Source organism: Camelus ferus, chromosome 14 (genome assembly GCF_009834535.1).
Source record: "Camelus ferus isolate YT-003-E chromosome 14, BCGSAC_Cfer_1.0, whole genome shotgun sequence".
In the NCBI taxonomy this organism is placed as follows: domain Eukaryota; kingdom Metazoa; phylum Chordata; class Mammalia; order Artiodactyla; family Camelidae; genus Camelus; species Camelus ferus.
In genome coordinates, this window is record NC_045709.1 from 14,778,003 (window position 1) to 14,798,895 (window position 20,893).

Consider the following 20,893-nt stretch of genomic DNA (forward strand, 5'->3'; position numbering starts at 1 on the left):
CTTTAATTATAATCTTATAAATAAAGATGAATGTATCATTTACCAAAAGTAATTTCAGAAACTCAAAAAAGGAGATAGGCAAATGTATTAAATATATCTGCAGTTGTCACTGCCAATGTTTGGAACCATTCCCTTTAGAAGTTTAAAATGGTTGGGATCTATTACCTCAAAATCGATAGATCGCTTCAGACAAGCACTTCTGTTTTCTGCTGTTTCCCTGAATCCCTTTCCTACTCTAGTTAAAACCTGGTTATCTGACCAGCAACGACTTGGAATTTGTGGTAAGTGCACCACACCAGGGAGTATCGTCTCCACACGGAAACCAGAATCCAAATCCTCTCTAAAACCCATATGTTCTTGAAACATTAACACTTCCTTCAAGGTATCTTTAACTTCCAGGTCAAAATTAATTAAATGGCACTGATCACATTTTGTTTAATATGAACCTTTTATGCATAAAAAGTTTTCAACTTCAGTCGTTTTGATCTAGAAGATATGCCGTACAGCCTTCTCCTAATTATATAAGAACTTATAAAATGCAATGACTTGTCTCTTGATTCTGACTTGCTGTCAAATCTTATCACCTTCCTCTGGGTGATTGTAATTTAGAGAGGGGGTTTATAAAGCAGAAATGCCCAGATGCAAATGAGTGGATTATGCCAGTGACCCCAAGATCACTCCCTTTTTCTGGGACCTAAGCCCATGGTTCAGGGAGTCCAGTGGTGTTTCCGTATCTTTTTGGAGCAAGTTCAGCTGCTGGATGTCAGGGGATTACCTGCCTTGGGCCCCTCCACTGAGCTGGCCTAAGACTCCATGTCTCTACTCAGATATGTATCTTGAAACCATGGAAAGGAGCAGTGAGCTATCGCTATATTGACTGCATCCAGATTTTCTTAAAATAGTCTGTTCAGTGTTATTCATAAATCGTAGAACTGGAATGTGAATAATTTTACTTTTATACTCCTTAAATGTTGGCTTGGCCCCAAGCCCCATTATCACCATGAACCTGACATTTTAACATTAAGGAATCTTCATTTTTCCCCCTTACACATTAACCTAAAGTTTGAAATGATTTCTCCTTCAGTTTTTTAATTTCTCTTTCCAGTAGTCATCTTCCTGCACTATACAGAGATCAGAGTGTAGTATAAAGTTAAGATTTGTAGGTTTCCATGCTGTATGTGATAATATTGTTGACATATTTAAATGAAACATCAGAATTTACATAGAATTTTTATCTCTTTGATCTATTTTGACCCTCCCAATGATCTCCCAATTACAGGCAAGACAAGATATTCTTTATTATATCATAATATAGTCCATTTTTAAAAAATAAGGAAGCAGGGGCAGGACTGGGGGTTCTTGGCCCAGAGTCACCGAGTTAATAGTGGCCCCTCAGGGCTAGCCCCAAGGGTGTCCAGTGCTCCAGGCACAACAGGCTGACAATCTCTGATACCAGTTTTTTCATCTCTGCTTATTAAAATTTCGATCTCAAGGAGATAACTGATACAGTGCCTAGTTTAAGTTTGCAATTTACAACCTAACAACACTTTGCAATTGAAGCCCAAGTGTTAGTCCCAGGCACCAGCATTGCAGGGGGTGAAATGATTCACTCCAGCTTCATGATGTATGTCAGTGGTAGACAGAAACTTCCCTTGGCTAGTCAGGGTTAGGACCAGAATGAGCATCCCCTGCAAATCTTCTCTTTGCCCCTTACTCATTCTTCCTCCTGAGACCAAAAGCTAGAGGTGATTTATTAATGTAAGGTGTTCATTTACACCCTCTGAAATATCAAGTTCAGGCCTGCCAGTGTCAGGCACTTGCTAGGTGCTAAAAGTGCAGAGATGAAAGAAACAGCCCCTGCTCTCAGGAAGTACACGGGTCAAGCCCCTAAGTAATTTATAGATAATATGATTTACCTGGCTGTTGAATTACTATTAGTCTCCACAACAGAAAGGGTCCAAAGAAGGCAATTGGAGCTAGAAACAGAGAAACCAGAAGCCTTGATGACACAAAAATAGGGACCCCCAGACAATTGTGTGCTGAGACACTGAATGAGATATCCCTGAGAAATGGAGAAAACGGGTGTTAATGCTTCTTAAAGAAACAAGACTACATAAGAGCATCATAAAGAGAGTTTAATACGGGTTGAATCTTTATTCATGTGTCTGTCTTGCGAACTCAGACATCTCATAAAATATGTCATTTAAATGTGAATTTCTTTTCAATAAACTCCTTTATCTGCACAGGGAAGTTATAACAAAGCATCCCCCCAAATAATACTATTATATGCGCTAGTTCAATTCCAGTAAGAATGGATAAAGTTTAGTTTTGCTTTATGTTGTTTTCTTAATACTGAAAATGTATGAGAACCACATTTACCTATCCTGGGTTTTCATTGCTGCAGTCCTCCCTAGGAACTTACAGATTTCAAAATTTTAATCTCTTCTTGGATCCCTTAGAAGAACTTCAGGGGTTTTTTGGGTTTGCTTATAGTTTTATTCCCATTTAGATGGATGGCCATGTTTTCCTTGTAGAGTGGCACCCCCTGTTGAGGCACTCTGTCTATAGAAGCCAAGACAAACACAGCTTAGGCCCCAGTGGGTGCCTTACACCCGTCAATTCAAGCATGAGCTGATGCACTTTCTTGCCCTCCAGAAGCTTATAGTCTAAGGTAGAAACACTCATGGCAACAACCATTCATTCATTCAATATGCACTGAGAACCCACCATGGACCAACGATGCTGGAGATGCCAGAGTGAACATCTGAAAGAGGGAAAAGCTGGACACCTTGGTTAATGACCTTCTACCATGGCAGGGGCACCATTCCATATTTCCCGGGCTTCAAACTTACTTGTATGTGACTCTGGAAATCCTGAAGTCTTTTTATTTATGCTAGTCATATTTTACTTTTTTACAGTTATATAAAAATGCTTTATGCAACTTATGCAGATAAGACAACAACCAAAGCTGGGGAAGCAAAGAGAATTTTAATCAGTTTACCAGTCCAATTTGTCAATTTTTTAATTTATATCAAACACCTCCCAAGGCAGATTGCTAGCTATTAATTTTGAGTTCAGCCTTTTCCCTTTGGTGTAGAGATTTCAGAAGAGGATTCTTCCTGCTTTGACGTTCCAAGGGAATTGTTGAAAACAAAATGCACCAAGAAAATCAAGAGGGCCATCCCCTGTGTTTTTAGACATTTTTGCTGCATATAAAGCTGAATCCTCCTCCCATTCTCCTTCCCTGCACCTGTCAATTCCCCCAGGGCTCACCTTCAGCGGGTGTTTCGGAGATGCTCTTCACAGCTTTGACCCATTGTCTTTGACCCTCTGTCTGTGTGGGGGCAGCACCCTACATCAACTGCTTTTATAGATTCCTCCCATGTTAATGCCCTGTGTTGATTAAATAGATATTTCCTGAGTATCTACTGTGTTCCAGACATGTATTAGGTTGTAAGGACACAAAGATGATTAAACCACAGTTCTTGTCTTCAGGTTGTTTATAGTCTTGTCTTCAAGTTGGGAGACAAACATGTGTACCACTGACTCTAACCGTGTAGTGAGTACCATGACAGCCCAGAGCAACAAGGGGCTAAGTCTCACCAACAGGGCCAGAGAAAAAGACTTATAAACTGGGACTTGAAGGGTCCTGCCAGCATCAGAAGGGCCGGGGGCATCACCACCTGAGAAGACAAGAGGAGTTAAAGCATTAAAGTGCAAAAGCATACGGCATGTTTAAGGAAAAATTGCTAGTCCAGTAAAAATGAATGACAGAATTCCAGGAAGGGGAGAAGATGGTGAGGTTGCAGCGTCACACAGGCATGATTTTGTTGCAGGTATTAGGGGGTGAAAGAGGATTTCTAGTAAGGCCATGATTTGATTTTTATTTGGATTTTAGAAACAACGGCGCAGTGGTGTAGAGGATGGCTACGCGTGAAGGGTCCCAGGCCGGGAAGGCTCCACGAAGCCACTGTAGTCATCCCAGGAGGAAACTGTCAGGGCAGGATTGAAACAGCAACGTTTAGAATGAGGGGGGAGGCGGGACTTCAAAGGGGAGATGAAACCAGGAATTTAAGTGGATATGAGGCCAGAGGAAGAGAAGAGGGGTCAGAGGTGATGGTATGTCGATCGAGGAGGAGCGAGGGAATGGGTCCCTTGTAGACATGAGGGTGGACGCACCAGGAGGCAAGCGGTGGGTAACTGTGTTGAAGTCTGAGTTGAGCTGCGACAACACCTACTTGGGAGACCCTGGCGCGTAGGGGTTTGTAAGGTGAGGATGAACACGGAGCCCCAGGACCACGTGCAGTTACGGGGGCAGGTGAGAAGAGGCAAAGGAACGAAGAGAGCGCGCTAACAGACGTCAAGGGGGCAGGAAGGTTCGAGAAGGAGGGAGGGGCCAGAAGTGTGCAGAGGGCAAGTGGGAGGTCACGAGAACTGAAGGGAGGTCATAGGATTTGGCAGCGAGGACACCACGGGTGACCTGTGGAAGCGCCATCCCAGCGGGCGGGCCCAGGCCGCGCTGTGCCGGGGTCATTGCGGGGCTGGCCTGGGGCTGCCACGCAGGCTTCACTGCAGGGGGAGGCGCCCTGCAGTCCCCGCTGGGGTGGGGGCAGCACCCACAAGGGGTCTGCGGGGGCACAGAGCGCATCAGTCTGGGACCCTCATCCACCCCGATCCCTGGTGCCCGTAGTGCCTGATTCCCTCGTCACAGCCACAGCCTCTTCTGGGATCCCAGCTGACACGTTTTCATAATTTTAAATCAGAGGACTCCATGTGACCCTGTTTCACTATTGAGTTAAAAATCATTTCCGTTTACCCTATAATCATCTCTGACTCCTTTTCCCCCTCCTCTTCCACATGTAGTCTATCCCCAGCCCTCCCGGCTCCTCCTTGGCGATGCTGTCCTAGGACTGGGGTTTCTCCCAGCTGCAGGAACCACGTGTCGCTGGCCTCCTTCCTGCCTTTGTCCTCTGCTCCTTGCGTCTGCCTGGCACACTCATGTCAGCCTTGTAGCCGAGTGAAGTCTCCACTCTTTATTCTCAGGTGAAGAACGTCGGGGTCCGGCCAGTCTTCCTTTGCAGCCATCTCTCCTGTGTCTTCTCTGAACTCGTGCTCCAGCCTGCAAACCAACTTAAACTGCCGCCAGATACCCCTGGGGCTTTTCCGCCTTGTACCTTTCTTAATTCCTATCGCTTTCTAGAAGGCTTCCTCTGTCACTTCCTGTGAGTCGTGCACACGCCCAGTGTAGCCCAGGTGACCCCTGTGAGGGTCTTTCCCGCCTCTCCAGTCCTGGGACACTCGATTCGGCTCCGGGGCTACAGACGACAAACTGTATCATCCTAACCGAGTCATGAGGTCTCTGAGGACAAGCAGCACGCATCACACGTTCATTCTGCAGGGCCTTCAAGTCCACGGCAACCACTGGGTCCGTGCTGACCAGATGAGTGAGTTCAGGAACAGTGGGATCTTTTCAGGTTGCTGAGATTTCCTGAGGTTCAAGGGCCTTTTTGTAAATATTTATTTAAAAAAATTAATTCATAGAGCCATGTTCCTTTCCCCATCCGCACTGTTTCTGTTGACCTCCCCACTTTCCATTATCCTCAGTAGGGAAGACAGTCTCTGAACTGGATCCCTTGTCTCAGCACAAGAGAAAGCAGACGAGTGGAGAAAATCAGGGCTCCACCTCCCCCGTGAACTGAGGCCCTGGGAAGACAGAATTAGGAAAAAGCCTTTTTCTCAAGAGCTCCCCCTCCCAGGAGATACTTGTCTATTTTCTCTTTGCCTCAGTTGACTCCATCTGCTTTTTCTTTCCTTCTTTTTTCTCCCTTGATAATGTGGCAGGCAATGGACAAAGGCTGGCTGGGAAGGCATATTTTAGAGTCTGCAGCCTCCTCCATGATGAGGGAGCGAGGGAGAGTCTAGGGCAAGCAGCCAGCTCCGCCGGGCAGCATGCCTGGATCACCACCCGCTGCACACACAGACGGAGAGGCCCAGATACACGCAGACACCTTCCCTCCCCTCATCCCTGCAAACGCGGCACCATAAATAAATGAGCCGCCTTAAGTGCAGCAAGAAGACAGGGAAACGGCCAGGAGGGTTTTCAGGTCCAAAAGGTTAGTCAGCTTGGAGTTAGATAGTCTTGCATGGAGACTGTTCTAACTTCAGGACCAGCTTGAGGCATTTAAACATTGAGTCTGCACTTGCTGTCTGAGCCTTTTGAAACTAAAGGGAAGAAACCCTCCGTGTTCACAAAGGGTTTGCTAAGGTAGCACACATTTGAGCCTGAAGTCATTTAAAAGGAGCCGTGAATTAGAACGAGTAAGCCAAGTTTTTCCCAATTCTAGAATTTTTTTTAAGTAACTTTCATATTCAGTTTTAAGTTTGGGGAGACAGGAGACCACTGGATAGAGTCAGGCACAAAATAAGTGTACCTTGTGTGTACTGACTGGTTGATTATAGAATCCTGAATTCATGGCTCCAAGGAGTAAAGTCTAGTAGGATCATCGATCTGAAATGATGAAGGAAAAAATGAGGTCGGATCTTTCATGAGGAATCATGTGCTGTGAAAAATTTAGGCTTTTGTGTCCCTGCTAGGCTTCGGTGCCCAGAAGGGCATGGACTAAAGATGGTAGAAATCAGCTTCACAGATTCTCTTCCATAGCTCTTTGGTGGCTAATTATGTAATTGATCATCACAGGATATGACAATAATCCAGCCTGAAGTTTTTTAGCACTTCTCCGTCAGGTGGTAACAGCCAGAACAAAGGATACAGGATTTAAGGGAAAGTTCCATGGACAAATCTGAGACAGGGAAACCAGAACTGGATTTAAAGCAGTGGGTCTGATGAGTGCTTTAGTCATTCAGATGTTGGTGACTTCCGACTGAAATAACTAATTGTTAGACCTGCTTGGCCATTCAAAAACAATCTTATGAAGTTGAATTTTTCCCATTCAAAAGAAAGAATTGTTTAATAAAAGGCCTCTGTTAAGTAACTCTTTTTGTTAGTTGAATTTTAATGAGTTCTAGTAAATAAAAGACAAAGCCTTTTTTACTGGCACTCAGGGACTTCTGGTATTACAGGATAAAAAACAACTGAGCTCTCAACACATGTGTCAAACTTGTGAAATAAAATTCCTTATTCCAGCAGTGATCCAACACTAAGGTGTGTGATGTTTTCTGGAGGTCAAGAACCATTTTAAGAAGTTGCCAGTGCTTTTCAGGTGGCCAAGAGGAAGAGTGAAAACAGAACTCTGACCTTAAGAATACAGGTCGTTCCTAACTTGCAAGCAGATTGTGTTCCAAAAATGTTTGATTTTAAATGACTTGTTTGGAACTTGAAATTTATTTCTCCAGGGAGATGGTAACACAGGTAGAAGCCCTAAGCCTAGTGGCTTTAAATAAAGGAGGCGGGTTCGATTGCCCCAGTGATAGAGAAACCTACACATCCTTAGCTCTGCAGACGGGGGTGGGGGGGCAAGAGTCCCGGTCATGTCCTGAGGTGCCAGGACAGGCCCCTCATGGGAAAAGTGTACAGTTCTTTGAGTAAGAAATAAATGAGGGGGAGGGTATAGCTCAACTGGTAGAGTGCATCCTTAGCATGCATGAGGTCCTGGATTCAACCCCCAGTACTGCCATTAAAAAAATAAACCTAATTACCTCCCCCCTGAACAAATAAAATCATTAAATAAATAAAAAACTTAAAAAAAAATAAAAGAAAGAAACAAAATCCAGTTCTAGCTCTGCCACCTTCCAGCTGTTTGTCTTTGGACAGATGAGTTCTCTGAACCTCAGTTTCCTCATCTAAAACAGAAAAAAATAACACCAACCTACAATGCAAATGTTTTTCTTTCTTTTCTCAGGTTGAGTATATCAAGGTACATACAATGCAGAATTGAAATCACCCAAGATTCTTCAGTTAAACATGTTCAAACTCTCTGTCCTTCCAAACTTGCTCCACCTCTAGCCATAATCCTCTTCAACCCTGAAGTGTTCTCCTCTTAAGTCTCTCTAGAATGTTTCCATTTACTTTGACCTCCACTGCACTGTGCTAGATCCAGCCACACCACCTCTCTGACCACAGGACCCTTAAACTTGCCACGCTCTCTCCTACCTGGACGTGCTACTAAGGAATGTCCCTGCTCCAACTGCGTGCTCCCCTAATCCGTTCTGGACAGGACAAGAGCTCTTGAGAGCTTTTTGAAATGCACAGCTGATCCTCTGGCTCCTGCTTAAAATCATTCAGTAGCTTCTCATTGTACTTTGGATAAAAACCAAACTCTTTAGCTTGAATGTCAGAGCCCGGCAGTGTGTGACCACTGCCTCCTCCATCCTCATTTGGAAGGTCCTGCCCTCCAACTCCCCTTTCCTGCTATGCTAACTAATTTAGGTCCCTTCAAAGCACCACATTTGATTCCTCTTCCATGCCCAGCCATGAAACAGGTGGGCCCTCACCTTGGAACACCATCCCCTACCCTCCTTCACCTGCAAACTCCCACTAATACTTAGGGCCTGGCTTCATTACCTGTTACCCTCTGTAAGGTGTAGGCCAGTCCTGACCCCATAGGTTGTCAGGATTCCAATAACAACACCCAGTACTTCCCCTCTCAGGACACTTTGTCGTGATTATGAGTTTATTTACCTGATTTTCCTGCAGGCTAGAAGGCTGGTGCAGTAAGGGAGAGTGATGGTGGAGAGCGGGGTCTGGATTGCTTTGCTTCACCGGTCAAGTTGCTGATCATCTTTATGCCTCCTCACTTGTAAAATCATACTGCTTGCCTCACAGAGTTATTGTAAGAGTTAAATCAGTTAATATATGTGTGTATGTTGTATATATATATATGTGTGTGTGTGTGTGTGTGTGTGTGTATGAATGAAAGGTTTAAGTGCATTAACTGGTCCATAGAAAATAAGTCTTCATTAAACTGAGGCGGGAGAGTATAGCTCAGTGGCAGAGCGCGTGCTTAGTGTGCACAAGGTCCTGGGTCCCATCCTCAGTACCTCCACTGAAAAAAATAAATAAACTGAGATGCACACATAATGAGTAGTTAGTAAATGCAAGCTTTTTGTTGTTGTTTTGCTTTTTTAAGCTAGGTATTCCGAAGGCTGCTTTCCTGAGAGGGCACTTTCTCTTTTTTTCTATGTCTCGTTTGCTTGGTAAAATTAGAGTCCCAAAAGTGAAAAATGTGAATACTGTGTTTGATTTCCCATTTGCTCATTTTCACCAATCCGGGTAGCCTTTGGGAGTGACCTAAAGATGTAAAGTAACATAGAAAGTAGGCGAAGAAGATGTTACCTTCACAAAGCCTGTTTTCCAGTCAGCTCCTAGGGGGTCCCTTGCCTTACTGGTTGTGGATTCTGTCTCTGCCCACAGTTCTTTAGTCCCTGCCTATTTCAGAGCCCTTCCTGCAGGGGCCGCTGGCTGGGAAGTGTAGTGCCGTGAGGCCAGAGCCCCAGGCTCACTCAGCAAAGACAGGATTGTAGAATGCAAGCAGATTCAAGCATTCTCGGTGCTTCCTACTTCAATCTGCCAAAAAAAAAAAAAAAAAAAGTTGTTGTGTGTGTGTGTTTTAGATGGAGACACCGAATACATTTCAAAGGCAAAATACAGATTAGTGCAGCATGAGTTCTGTGACATTTGTTAAAGGTCTTTGGAGAAGATGACAAAACAAGAAGCTTCCCACTTGCATGGGCCCTAAGGTTTGGTGCAAACATTGTGGGTGCAAAATCAATAAACATGTACTTTACCACTGAATTTTGTCAGGGTGTACTTATTACCCCTTATTACTGGGTAGCCACCAGCTTTAGAAGAGTTATTGTCATTTTGATTTTCAGATGAGTCACCGCCGGGTCTCTTGCCCCTAGAGGCACTTCATTATGATTCAGTGCAAAGTACAGAAAGGGCTCCAGCTTCCGGGAGTTACTGGTTGGGGTGGGGGTTCCGCGTTGGCATGAGGCTTAATTGACACCTTTGATGTAGCCTAAGACAGAGCCCGCACCTCCCACTGCTGCTTGGAAGACGTCAGCCTTACGCAGAAAAGGCATCTGCTGATGAATCCTGCGTCTCATTCAGCCTGCTCTGGGAGCAGCCTTAGCCATCCTCAACTAGTCCAGGCACTTCCCTTTTCTGCGGTGCGGGGCTTAGTGCTGGGAGGGAACTCTGCCTCTTGCTCTGGTTGGTCAGGTTAGACCCCGAGGCTGTGTCCATGTTAGAACTCATAGAAGGTAAGTTAAATGCATGATTGCTCTCCCTCGTGGAAAATGTTTATTCTGCACCCTCGAGAACGTGTGTGTCCCTTGCAAATCCTACTTCACTGGCTGTGGATGTAAAAGTGTAAAAAATGTTGACATTTTTACAGGTGAAATGGTGGTGACCTGATATATCTTTATAGAGTCATGTCTTTAAGTGTTTTATCAGTTCTTAGAGGTGTTGTTACTCAGAGAAAAGAATGGCTTACCTGAGTTCTGTGGCTTTGACTCAGTTTAGGGATAATGTTGTGTAAAAGTCTTGAGAGTCAGGTCAATCCTGGTGATTTAAACCTGTTAGAAAGCAGCTTTTATTTTTAACAGAAGTAAAGACTAACTGTGAGGGGTTCCTGAATGCCGGTGCCGATTACTTTGTCCTGCTGGAGGCAGGTCCTTCAAGAGTTAGGCTAGGGGGATGTGCAGGGCACCAGTGGATGCAGGCACTTCTGGAAGTGAGTTCTTAACTCTAAAAAGACAGTGATCTATTTTAACAAGTTGCTGGAACTATCACTTGGGAGCCATTCTAATGTTTATTCCTCCTGGGTAGTACAGGGATGCTAAATTCAAGAATTAAGCATGAATTCCACTGAAAGTGTCTCAGGACCTTAAACACATGCCTAAAAGTTAAAAGCATCATTAATAAATTCAGCCAGAAAGTTGTGAAAAGTACATTAAAAATTTTTTAATGTAACCTGCTGTTATATTAAACACAGGACTAATAAAACAGTGAATTTCTGAAGAAGATTCCTCCCTGAAACTTTGTTTTCAGGACTGTAGATAAAAAATTGTCTGGAATTTTAGCAAATGTCCCTCTTTAATCATTTGTTTCTCTGAGAAGCTGATTTGTCACGAGAATTCTTTAATATACATTTTTTTTCTCTGTGTGGTTCTTTGTGCTTCCAGTTAATGGAACCCCTGGTAGTCAGCTCTCTACTCCGCGCTCGGGCAAGTCTCCAAGCCCATCACCCACCAGCCCAGGAAGCCTGCGGAAGCAGAGGGTAAGAAATAAGCACGCTCCTTGTTTAAGACGTGTCCAAGTCTCGGTGCGGAGGGCACAGGTGCCAGCAAGCGGCCCTCTCATAATAGTGCTGCTTGTCTCTGAGTGATAACCAGGCGAGGGCAGGAGGTGGCCAACAGTGGGTCCCTTATTCTGGCTGTGGTTTCTCTGAGCTCAGACTCGGGGCTTCTCATTTCCCTGTAAACGTGTGCAAATCTTAATTCCAAGAAGAATAAACAGTTGCTACTTCACTTGTAAATGCCCCACTCTCTTGTCCCAAATGCACAAAGATTTTAATGGCACTGGTTTGTGAGCTTCCTTGGGTGTAATGAGTTTCGTTAAAGACATCATCACTGATCACCAGCCTCCTTAAAGCAGGAAAAGGAAACATGCCTGGGTTGCAGAGGTGGGCGGGCCCTGGCGGGACGTTGCTTTGTGATATAGAACAAGTGGTCCAGAGCAGCTGAGGGGCCACACTGCAGGGATGGGTACATGTGACGGCTGTTTTTGGGAATGAAACCCACACTGAGCACCTTCTCTTTCATCACAACCTGCATTTATCTTTTAGCTGCTTCTGTAATAATGGAGAAGTTGATTGAGTGTGGAGATTAAAGTCAAAAAGTTACCGGAAACAGTGTTAGCTTCTCCGTGTGAAGGAAGAGGGTGGGGATTAGCTTTTCCTTCAGGATGGAAGAGCTGCTGTTCTGATACGCTCACACTGGTGCTGTCTGTCTTTTCCAGTAGCATCAAGGCAAGAATAAAAGGAGGAGAGGGGTGGGGAAGGTGCAGGGGGGAGGATATGGGAGGCCTTTCATTGTCCGGATTTCACGAGCAAGGTGAGGAGGAATGTGTGCTCTCAGGAGGTCTGAGGATGCTGCTCTCTGAGCATTTGAATAAGCTAGCGCCCCTTGGCGGCTTTTGAATTCAAAGCCAGGGTTCCTGAATTTAGTTTCTTGTATCATGTGCATTAAAATGAGACTTCGAAGTTCCATACATTTAAACTGCATCCAAGATGGAAGCTCCTCTTTTCAAGCCTCCTGCCAAGGTCATGACCACCCGTCCTCTAAAAGTGGGAGCAGGGGACCGAGTCAGTCCCTGATCCTGTTGGAGCCTGGCCCACCAAACGCCAGGTGGTACTGTCTCGCTCCACGGAGCCTCCTGGTGTCAGGTCTAGCTTGTCTAGGCTACCGGATGCGGCCTGGAGCTTGGCACCAGCAACTCCACTAAATGGCTGTGTTATCTTAAATAAGTTTGTTATCCTCTCTAAGCCTTAGGAAAAACCAAACCAAACCAAAAAAAAAAAAAAAAAAAAGGGCTCTTTCCAGATAGAAAACCCAATCATTCTCTTCCAGTTCCATCTGAGTGTTTTCACTGTGGTTTCTTCTTGGCCACATTCTAAAGTGCAGGGATCATTGGTGAACTATTAAAAGAAGAATTGGCCAGTGGGGGAGGGTACAGCTCAGTGGTAGTGTGCGTGCCCAGCATGCACGAGGTCCTGGGTTCAATCCCCAGTACCTCCATTAAAGAAATAAACGAATTACACCCCAAATGTACATATACATATTAAAATAAATATATATTAAAAATATAAAATATATATGTAATACATAAATAAGTGCCTGTTAAAAAAAGAATTGGCCAGATTAATTTAATCTTTTAAATGTCTGTCCTCGAGTGGCGGAAGGGGTAGTGGGGTGATTTTTGATTTCTTGTAAATGTTACCCAGCGACACCTCCATCTATAGGTGCAGCCATCAGAAGTAGGACAGAGAGGGTCCTCTTGCATAGGACATTCTCTTTTTTGAAGTGTATGCTTTGGAGAGTACACCTGGTGTAGAAATCCCTCTTCATCCTTTGGGCTGATTAAATTGGGTTCAGGATTAGCTGCTGCTTAGTTGTTGAGGTGAGATTAGAGAGAACGAGACTCTCTGCCACCGACCTGAGCTTCCTCCGGCTTGCTGACAGTGGACACGTCCATCTTGGGATAGAAAGCACTGGGCTCAACTGCCCCTTTGTTGGCAGAATGAGGCTAGAATTTACTTCTGCCCTCTATATTCTCTGCTTCACTGTGGCTTTGTCCAACTGAGGCAGAACATTTCCATCCAGGTCCCAGCAGCTGTGTGGCCAGTGGCTTATATAATTAACATCACCAGGGCTTGGAGAATGATTACACAGGATGGTTCTCTCACAGAGTCTTTATTTTGTCTTTATTTAAACTACCAGTGCAAGCACTGCATGTGAGAGGGAAAAACAATCTCGCGCGTTTTAAGGAGACAAAAGGTTTATTATCATCTGAAAGCATTTATTAAGCACATGTTGTGAGCAGAGCACAGGATAATTCAGAGACGGTTCGGTTTCCAAGCTTTTGAATAGAGGCCATAAATGCACATCCTCCATCCGTGTACCACGTCAAGGCGTAGAAACATTCCCAGCTGCTTTAGTGAGAGGAGCTTTCATCTTGGTGTGGCAGCAACTGCATCAAATAATCCCTCCTGGTTAAAATGAGCCTAGAATATCCCTGAAAACTGATCCTGTTTCAGATTTGGTTAATATTCTTCTCAAATGGTTGGCTATACTCCTATGCAGGAAATACTGAAATAAGTGAAAGATGGCGAATGCTAAAAGAAGACACTTCAAAGAATAAAGTAACTCTTTTTATTGCAAATTGGAAAACAGTAGCTACTTCTATTTTTCCTCCTGTGTTGCCTAGCAACACGGCCAGGAAAATGAGTTGGCTGCCTGCCCCCACCACACACACTCTCTCACACACACACATGCGTTCTCACACTTCCTACATCGTTTTGAAACACAGGAATACAAGTTGGTTTTGTTGGTTTTTTTTAACGGAGTATTGAGACATTTGACCCCTTTCTTCACAAGTAAGAAAATCTGTATTTTTTATTTATATTAATCATGATGGTTAATCACCTTTTTTTGCTTCCGTTAAAATCATATTTTTATGTTACCCCCTTGGGTATTTTAGAATAGTCATATAGTGTCTGCTTGCCAGATATTTTTCTTCATGAAATTACTGGTGGCAGTGTACAAAGCAACCCCCTTATTTTTCCCAAAACACTGTCATTGAAATTGCTGTCTACAGAAGCGTTTGGTCACAGAAGCAGATCCTGGAGGATCTTTTCCACCCATGAACTTTTTGGGGTCCCATTTCTTAATACATCAGGAAGAAACGTGTTGTGTAGGTTGAATGAAGCTCCCCATTATACTCCCACATCCCTGACTTTTGTAGATTATCTGATCAGTCAGATGATGTGAGGAGTGGGTGGTTCAACATAGAAAAGAAGCTGAGATTCTAGAGGCTCTCGGCAGATCTGAGCTGGTTGCCTGGCTACCAACAGAGAGATCTCGTAGCAGAAAGGGGCGGAGGGAAGAAGAGGGGAGGTGATGGGTGGGCAGTTGGGGAGTCGGAAAGAGCATTGGGAAGGGAGCAGGGAGGTCAGGTTCACATTCTTTCTGTCTTCCAAACATACAATTTCGAAAAGGCAATGTTTATTGGGTGTATGCGGTGTGCAAATGCAACCCTTGAGTTGCTGCTCTGGGACCAGAATTTGCTGAATGCCAGCTGGGGCTCCTAATAAATTATTGTGTGAGGTCAGGATGTTCCTCTTCTACCCCGAATGGGAAGGAAATGTTCAGGAAAGAACTGCCTCGGCACATAGTAGCAGAGGTGACACTGACAGACCTCAGGGGCTGTAAGACAATTGGACACAGAGCAAAAGCTCATGAGCAGATCAAGCCAGTAAGGCAAAATAAGCATCATGTTTATCTACTTAGATGGTTTGTCAATGATTACGTTTCCTCTTATCCAAACTTGGTGACTCTAAAAGGTCTAATGACATTAGAGACCAAGATGCCGTTCAGTGTTGCTCCACTCCTGAGAGCGCCTCAGGGCACCTAAGAAACCAAGTAAACGAGTCTGTACTGCCCTTCATCTTGCAGGACCTGTATCGCCCCCTCTCTTCGGAGGACTTGGATTCAGTAGGAGACTCAGTGTAAAAGAGACAATGGAGCAATGTATATGGTTTGTGGTTGGGTGAAGGTTTCGTGTCTCCTAAGCAAAAGTCTAACGGCAAAATGCACAAAAGAGTTTTGCATACCTTGCAATTATGAAGCCCAAATCATATAAAAGTAAATATCCAGACATTTTATATTCATGGTGTTAATCCTTGAAGGAGATTTTTTTTTTTTTAATATCTCCTACATTGATTTGATTGCAGGACCTTGAACACAGACTCCCTCAATTGCTAAAAATTTTGTGCTAGGCCTGGTTCTAGATGAATTTCAATATGCGCCCAGCCTTGAGTATCAGAACACGCGAATGATGTGTTAGCTCTGTAGTTATTCATACTCTGAATGTATCAGTGCAGAGTCATAATTTCTGTAGATGAGGTTTCCGTGTTAATCATAAGTAGACATGTAGATAGAATTTTTCTGTACAATTCTGTACACATTTTCTGGTCAAGCAGATTAAAATGGCATTAGCAGACATTTTTTTCCCTCAAAGTTATATTCTTTATAAAATTTGGATTGCTGGTTTTTAAAGTACTTTTATTGCAAAATAATTAAAATATTCAAGTAGTGTTCTTTTTCTTCCTAGACAGTATTCAGAGCTGTTTATCATTTTGTGTGTAACGTAGGTGAGGAAAAGCTCACGTCAAGGACACGTCTCATGAAGATGCTCACATCAGGCATCAGGAACTTTCCTTGTTTTTGTTGTCAAGTAAATTTCACTTTTTAAACTTATCTTTGATTGGAAACAGCAAAAGTATAGCTTAAACTGTATACTAACATGAAGAACTTATTCAATGACATTGTTATAAATTATATAATTCCTCCCTACAGCCATGTATGTGATTTTTGAAATGTGCAAAAGCTGAAGCTAGGAAACTTTTCTTAACACACAGACCTAAAAAAATTGTGTCTGGAGTTCTTCCAAAAAATCAATTTGAAAAGCAAAATTCTTTTAAATGGTGCTACATAAATCTGGCCAAAAATATCCAAATCTCCATGCTGATAAATCCTGGATCTTGCTGGTGTTTTGGAAATTTTGATATGCAAAACTTCTTTTGTGTTCAACCAAGTAGGTCTATGATTATAACCCATTGTTAAACATTAACCTACTAATTCTGCTTTTCTAGTCCTCTGTTTAAGGAATTATAGTCAGCTTTGCCTAAACATAAAATAGTTATTTTTAAATCTGAATGTTAAAAATTAATTTCATGTGTATGGTCTGTTGTATTTAAGCCGTACCCTAGTGATCATTTAGTTTTACTAGTTCAAACACTAACAATTTAAGACTTGTGTAGCATGGTTTTGATATTTTACAGGCTTGACATATCTCGGTAGGTGATAAATTAAAAATGTATGCTGCCATTTGGAGGCTTTTACTTGGGTTTTTTTCAAATTTTACTTGAAAACTGATTTTAAAAACAAAATGTTCGATTCAAGATGGCGAGAAATTCAGTTGTCATATACTGTTTTAAACGTTATCAATTTATCTCCTTGATAAATTGCTCAACTATCAAATTTTACCATCTGGTTTATAGTTACATATGTTACTATCTCACTTTCCAAGTGAATAAAATATTCCAACCATAAGAAAAAGAAGGGGAAAAAAAAAGTCCAGGCAACCTAACAGCATTGAAAACTTAGCCTTACATAATTAGTGCCTCATTATCCTGTCTGTTGGAGAGAAAGACACTTCTCTGGCAGATTATTCGAGAACCGCAAACTGAACCATTCCATCTTGAAAGAACAGTTCATAATAATACCTGTTCCAGACTTCAGGTTTTAAAACTGTTTCCAATAGAAATGAGCAGACTCCTGCTGAGATCAAAAGGCTGCTTTGTTTTAGCTGAAACAGTAAACATCTGTGAGGTTGCCTATGCTGGTGTCTGTTCTAGTTATGTCTTTGTAAAATGCATTACTTAATACAGTTGAGTCCATAAAAGATTAGTATGTATTTGACTGAACTGTCAGAAATGCAAAGAAAGCAGTGGAACAGTTAACTTAAATCTGGTGGGGTCAGATGGTCCAGAACAAAAATAAATTCCAATAATTTTAATTTCCCTGAACTGTCAATCTTATGGACAACTACTGCTTCGAAGGGTCCAATAAATGCTGTTTGTTCTGGATAAGTGGCAGATATCACCAACTGCTAGGAAGCCCAGGGCTTTGTTTAGACACGGCAAAAAGAAACTGGACTTGTACTAATTGCCAGTAGATATCATGGCCAACTTTCCATTCAAGCAGTTCCAAGGGAAATGCTATTCCACAGCATTTAATCTTTTGAACATATGACTTTTATTAAAGGACTGTTCAGGGGCAATATATATCATTTACTTTTAGAAACTAAAATCCCTCAGAGATTGAAACAGCACACCATTTATAGACTTTGAGATCTCTTTCTACGCAAGCATAATTCCATTTTACTAAAGCAGAAATTTTAAAAAATCCACAGCAACAAACCAGAAGTTTTCAGTCCGTTGGTGGAGCCGAATTGATGATTTGTAGGCACTTAAGATTTACTTAACGTCTAGAATTTTTTTTTTAATTAGACACTAAAATTTTTAATTGTTCTACTAGGTAAAAGCAATGCATTTTTGTCCTTAAGCTAAACCTTAAGTGTTCTGTGAAGACATTGCACTCTAGGTAAAAGTTTGATACTGTTTTTCATTTGCACTTACTTTTTTTTCCCCTTAGACATCATAGAGAAAGATATAATAAGTATTTCCCTGCCTTCAGCATTTTAGAAATGCCAAACCTAATGGTATATCAAGTCTAAACTTCAGTGTGAACTCAAAAGACTAGCTCTGGAAATCAGTTCGTTTGTTTCTTCTTTGTCTTGTTTAGTCAATTAAGTGGGGGTGAGGGGGTTGGGAATGCACAAGGTTTTCATACTATCATAGGTTTTGAAGAAGTGACAGGTCCACCCATCTATACACCTCCCTGTGTCCTTATATTGGCTCATCTAAATATGAAAAACTCAAATATCTTCTAAAAACATTTTGAACCAACATTTATGTACCATATGTATGTGTTCCCTGTGTTAACCAGCAGGGGTATGTTTGGTTGCATCCACTGCAAATCTTTATGTGATTGGGTTTTGGTTTTTTGTTTTTGTTTTTGTTTTTTCATTTAAAAACAGTGAAGTCTAAAGCCACATTTCTTAATACAAATGAATGAATATATAGAATAATATTCTTGAAAAATAATTCCATGTATTTTAGCCATTGGACTACTAAATTTTTCATATGTGGCCATGTACCTACCCAGGTGTGTAGGTGTTTATGTAAACTTGCAGGGCTTACTGTATATATGGGTGTGGTTACTTGTGTATTTGTGTATTGTGTATTTGTGTGTGTTTATAGACCATACATAGTAAAGTATGGTATTTGTGACACAGCCTTATAAGTTACTGGCTCTTGTGGAATTTTATGTAAAACCTTTCATGTCATAAATCGTTACTTGTGACATATTAATTGGGGCATGTTTAAGTTCAAAGGTACTTTGCTAAACTAGTACGGCAGAATGGTTCCAAATAGTCAGATGTACTAAATTATTTTGAAAAATCTGGATAAACAGATTAACAAAACATTTTCAAATTCAGATAAATTTAATATTGTTAACTATTAAATATAAGCTTACCTGAATGCTTATATTGTTATGTCTTGATATTCAGTTATTAAAATGATTATGTACTATCGATGGTGTTTCTCTAATGTGTATGACATGTAGTGATTATCAGTCAGTATTCGCTGAAAAAGGCAGTATTGGTTTATAGAGTTGTGAGGAGTTGAGTATTATATTGAAATATAAATAGAGGAGAATCCAAACTGTATTTGATGTGAAGTAAGTTTAATAACAAAGCCAGATAACCTGTAAGGCAGTTTTGTGTGTTCTTCAAAACTCTGTTCTAAAGTATTGATGTATTTTCAGTGGTAACCTTACTATACTTGCTGTCTGTGTGATTATATACCTATATAAGTATATGCAGGTATATATATACACAAATGTTAATTGAATGAAGATACTATATATGCCTACATTTGCCTACTTGTGTGTATCTGCATTAGCCTTGCTAGCTAGCATCCCTGATTGTGCATGTTGGTGACAACTGTATCCCACAGAAGTATAGTGTGAAAATTAGAGCTGTGTTGAATTCAGCACACCAATTGCCTGTTGCAGCTTGTTATACTGTCAGCTGAAAGATATTTGTAATATTGTACCTGTAACGCATGTGGAAAAAGATAGGAAATCTGAGGCCTAGCCATAATTTTTCAGAGAGCATGATATATAGTGTCTTTAAAATGTAGTTCATTTTAGTAAAGATGATGGATAAATTCCAAGATAGTATAAATGATGCATGTAATACATGGATGTTTGTATTATATATGGCCACGAAATGTTTTTGAAGCCAGGGTAGTAGGTATCTGAAAGGTCATAGGCAAAGAACTATGAAAGCGAATTTTCTTGTGATTTTTTTTTTTTCTTGGTGGTTTTTCTTGTTTTTGTTTTTTTAGTTTATATTCATCAACAAGCAAGGAATTGAGTTTATTTATTCTAGGACATTTTACTTAAAAATACGCCATGAATACTATAAATCTGGACACAGTTTTCACAAAGAGGTTGACATATTTCCTGCTTACAGTTTGAATTGCTTGGATGTGTATTCTCTTGGATGTGTATTTGGTGTTAAACTGTTTTAAACAGCAACATGCTTTAAAAATCCATCAATTGAGGCCAGCAGCAGAGTTTTATAGAGCGAAATGAGGAAGTGTTTCATTGAACTACCCAGTTTTGAAAGTTCCATTGTTTTGTGCTGTTGGTTTCATTGTAAAACGCTGTACCTTGTGTTTCACACTGGACCATGTTATTCCACTCAAAGTTAACTTTGTGACACTTACCACCTTAGAATAACTATACAATAAACAGGAAAAACAACTTAATGCTGTTCAGTGGGTTTCTTTCAGAAAACTTGATCAGTAGATGCTAAAATTGAAATGACTGTGTGGGGTAAGGGCTACCTTCATAAATCACATTTGTGGTGTTCTTGTGATGTAATTTGCACAAACAAGTGATCCTTGAGATACTGCAAAAGACATCTAAGGTATAAAATACCGACAATAACAATGAAATAAGACTCTCTGATGAAGAATTCTGTTTTACTAGGTTATATTAAAATCATTAATACACTTTCCTCTCAGGATTGTCTTAAGGGTGAATATTTCAAATGAACTGGCAATTGGTTGAAACAAAGAAATTTTAAACATACTAACTTTCCTCCTAGGTATGAAGAACATTTTCCCCAAGGTCATCTAATTTGCAGGGGGAAAAAATGTGCATGTAAATAGGTATGTGCGTGATTGGAAGTTATTTTAAAAGCACTCAATAAATAAATGTATAAAATAAACAAGTATATAATAAAATACTTGATTACCCAACTTTAATATAGAACAAAAATCCACAATCTATTTCATTCATAGTTTAGTATAAGGGAGAACAGAAAATTCTACTGGCCTAGTTAGAAAAAAGCATTTTTACATTCAAATTATCATAGAAGTCTAAAGCTCTGGTTTTAAATCTAACATTTTTATGAGGTTCATTCTTACCTTAAAATTGTAGTTTGCTTTAATGG

General features: G+C 41.4%; 1 protein-coding gene across 6 annotated transcripts in view; it reads left to right on the plus strand.

Annotated features, from left to right (window-relative positions):
- Positions 1-20,893, plus strand: part of DCLK1 (doublecortin like kinase 1) — a 298,064-nt gene that overhangs the window by 209,487 nt on the left and 67,684 nt on the right. For 5 of the 6 annotated variants that reach the window (XM_032496299.1, XM_032496298.1, XM_032496295.1 and 2 more), the window contains exon 6: positions 11,146-11,240. In XM_032496299.1, the coding sequence (XP_032352190.1) occupies positions 11,146-11,240 (95 nt within the window). Of the gene's footprint in view, positions 1-11,145; positions 11,241-15,195; positions 20,552-20,893 lie in introns of those variants that run through there. The other variant, XM_032496300.1, reaches the window with a different exon arrangement.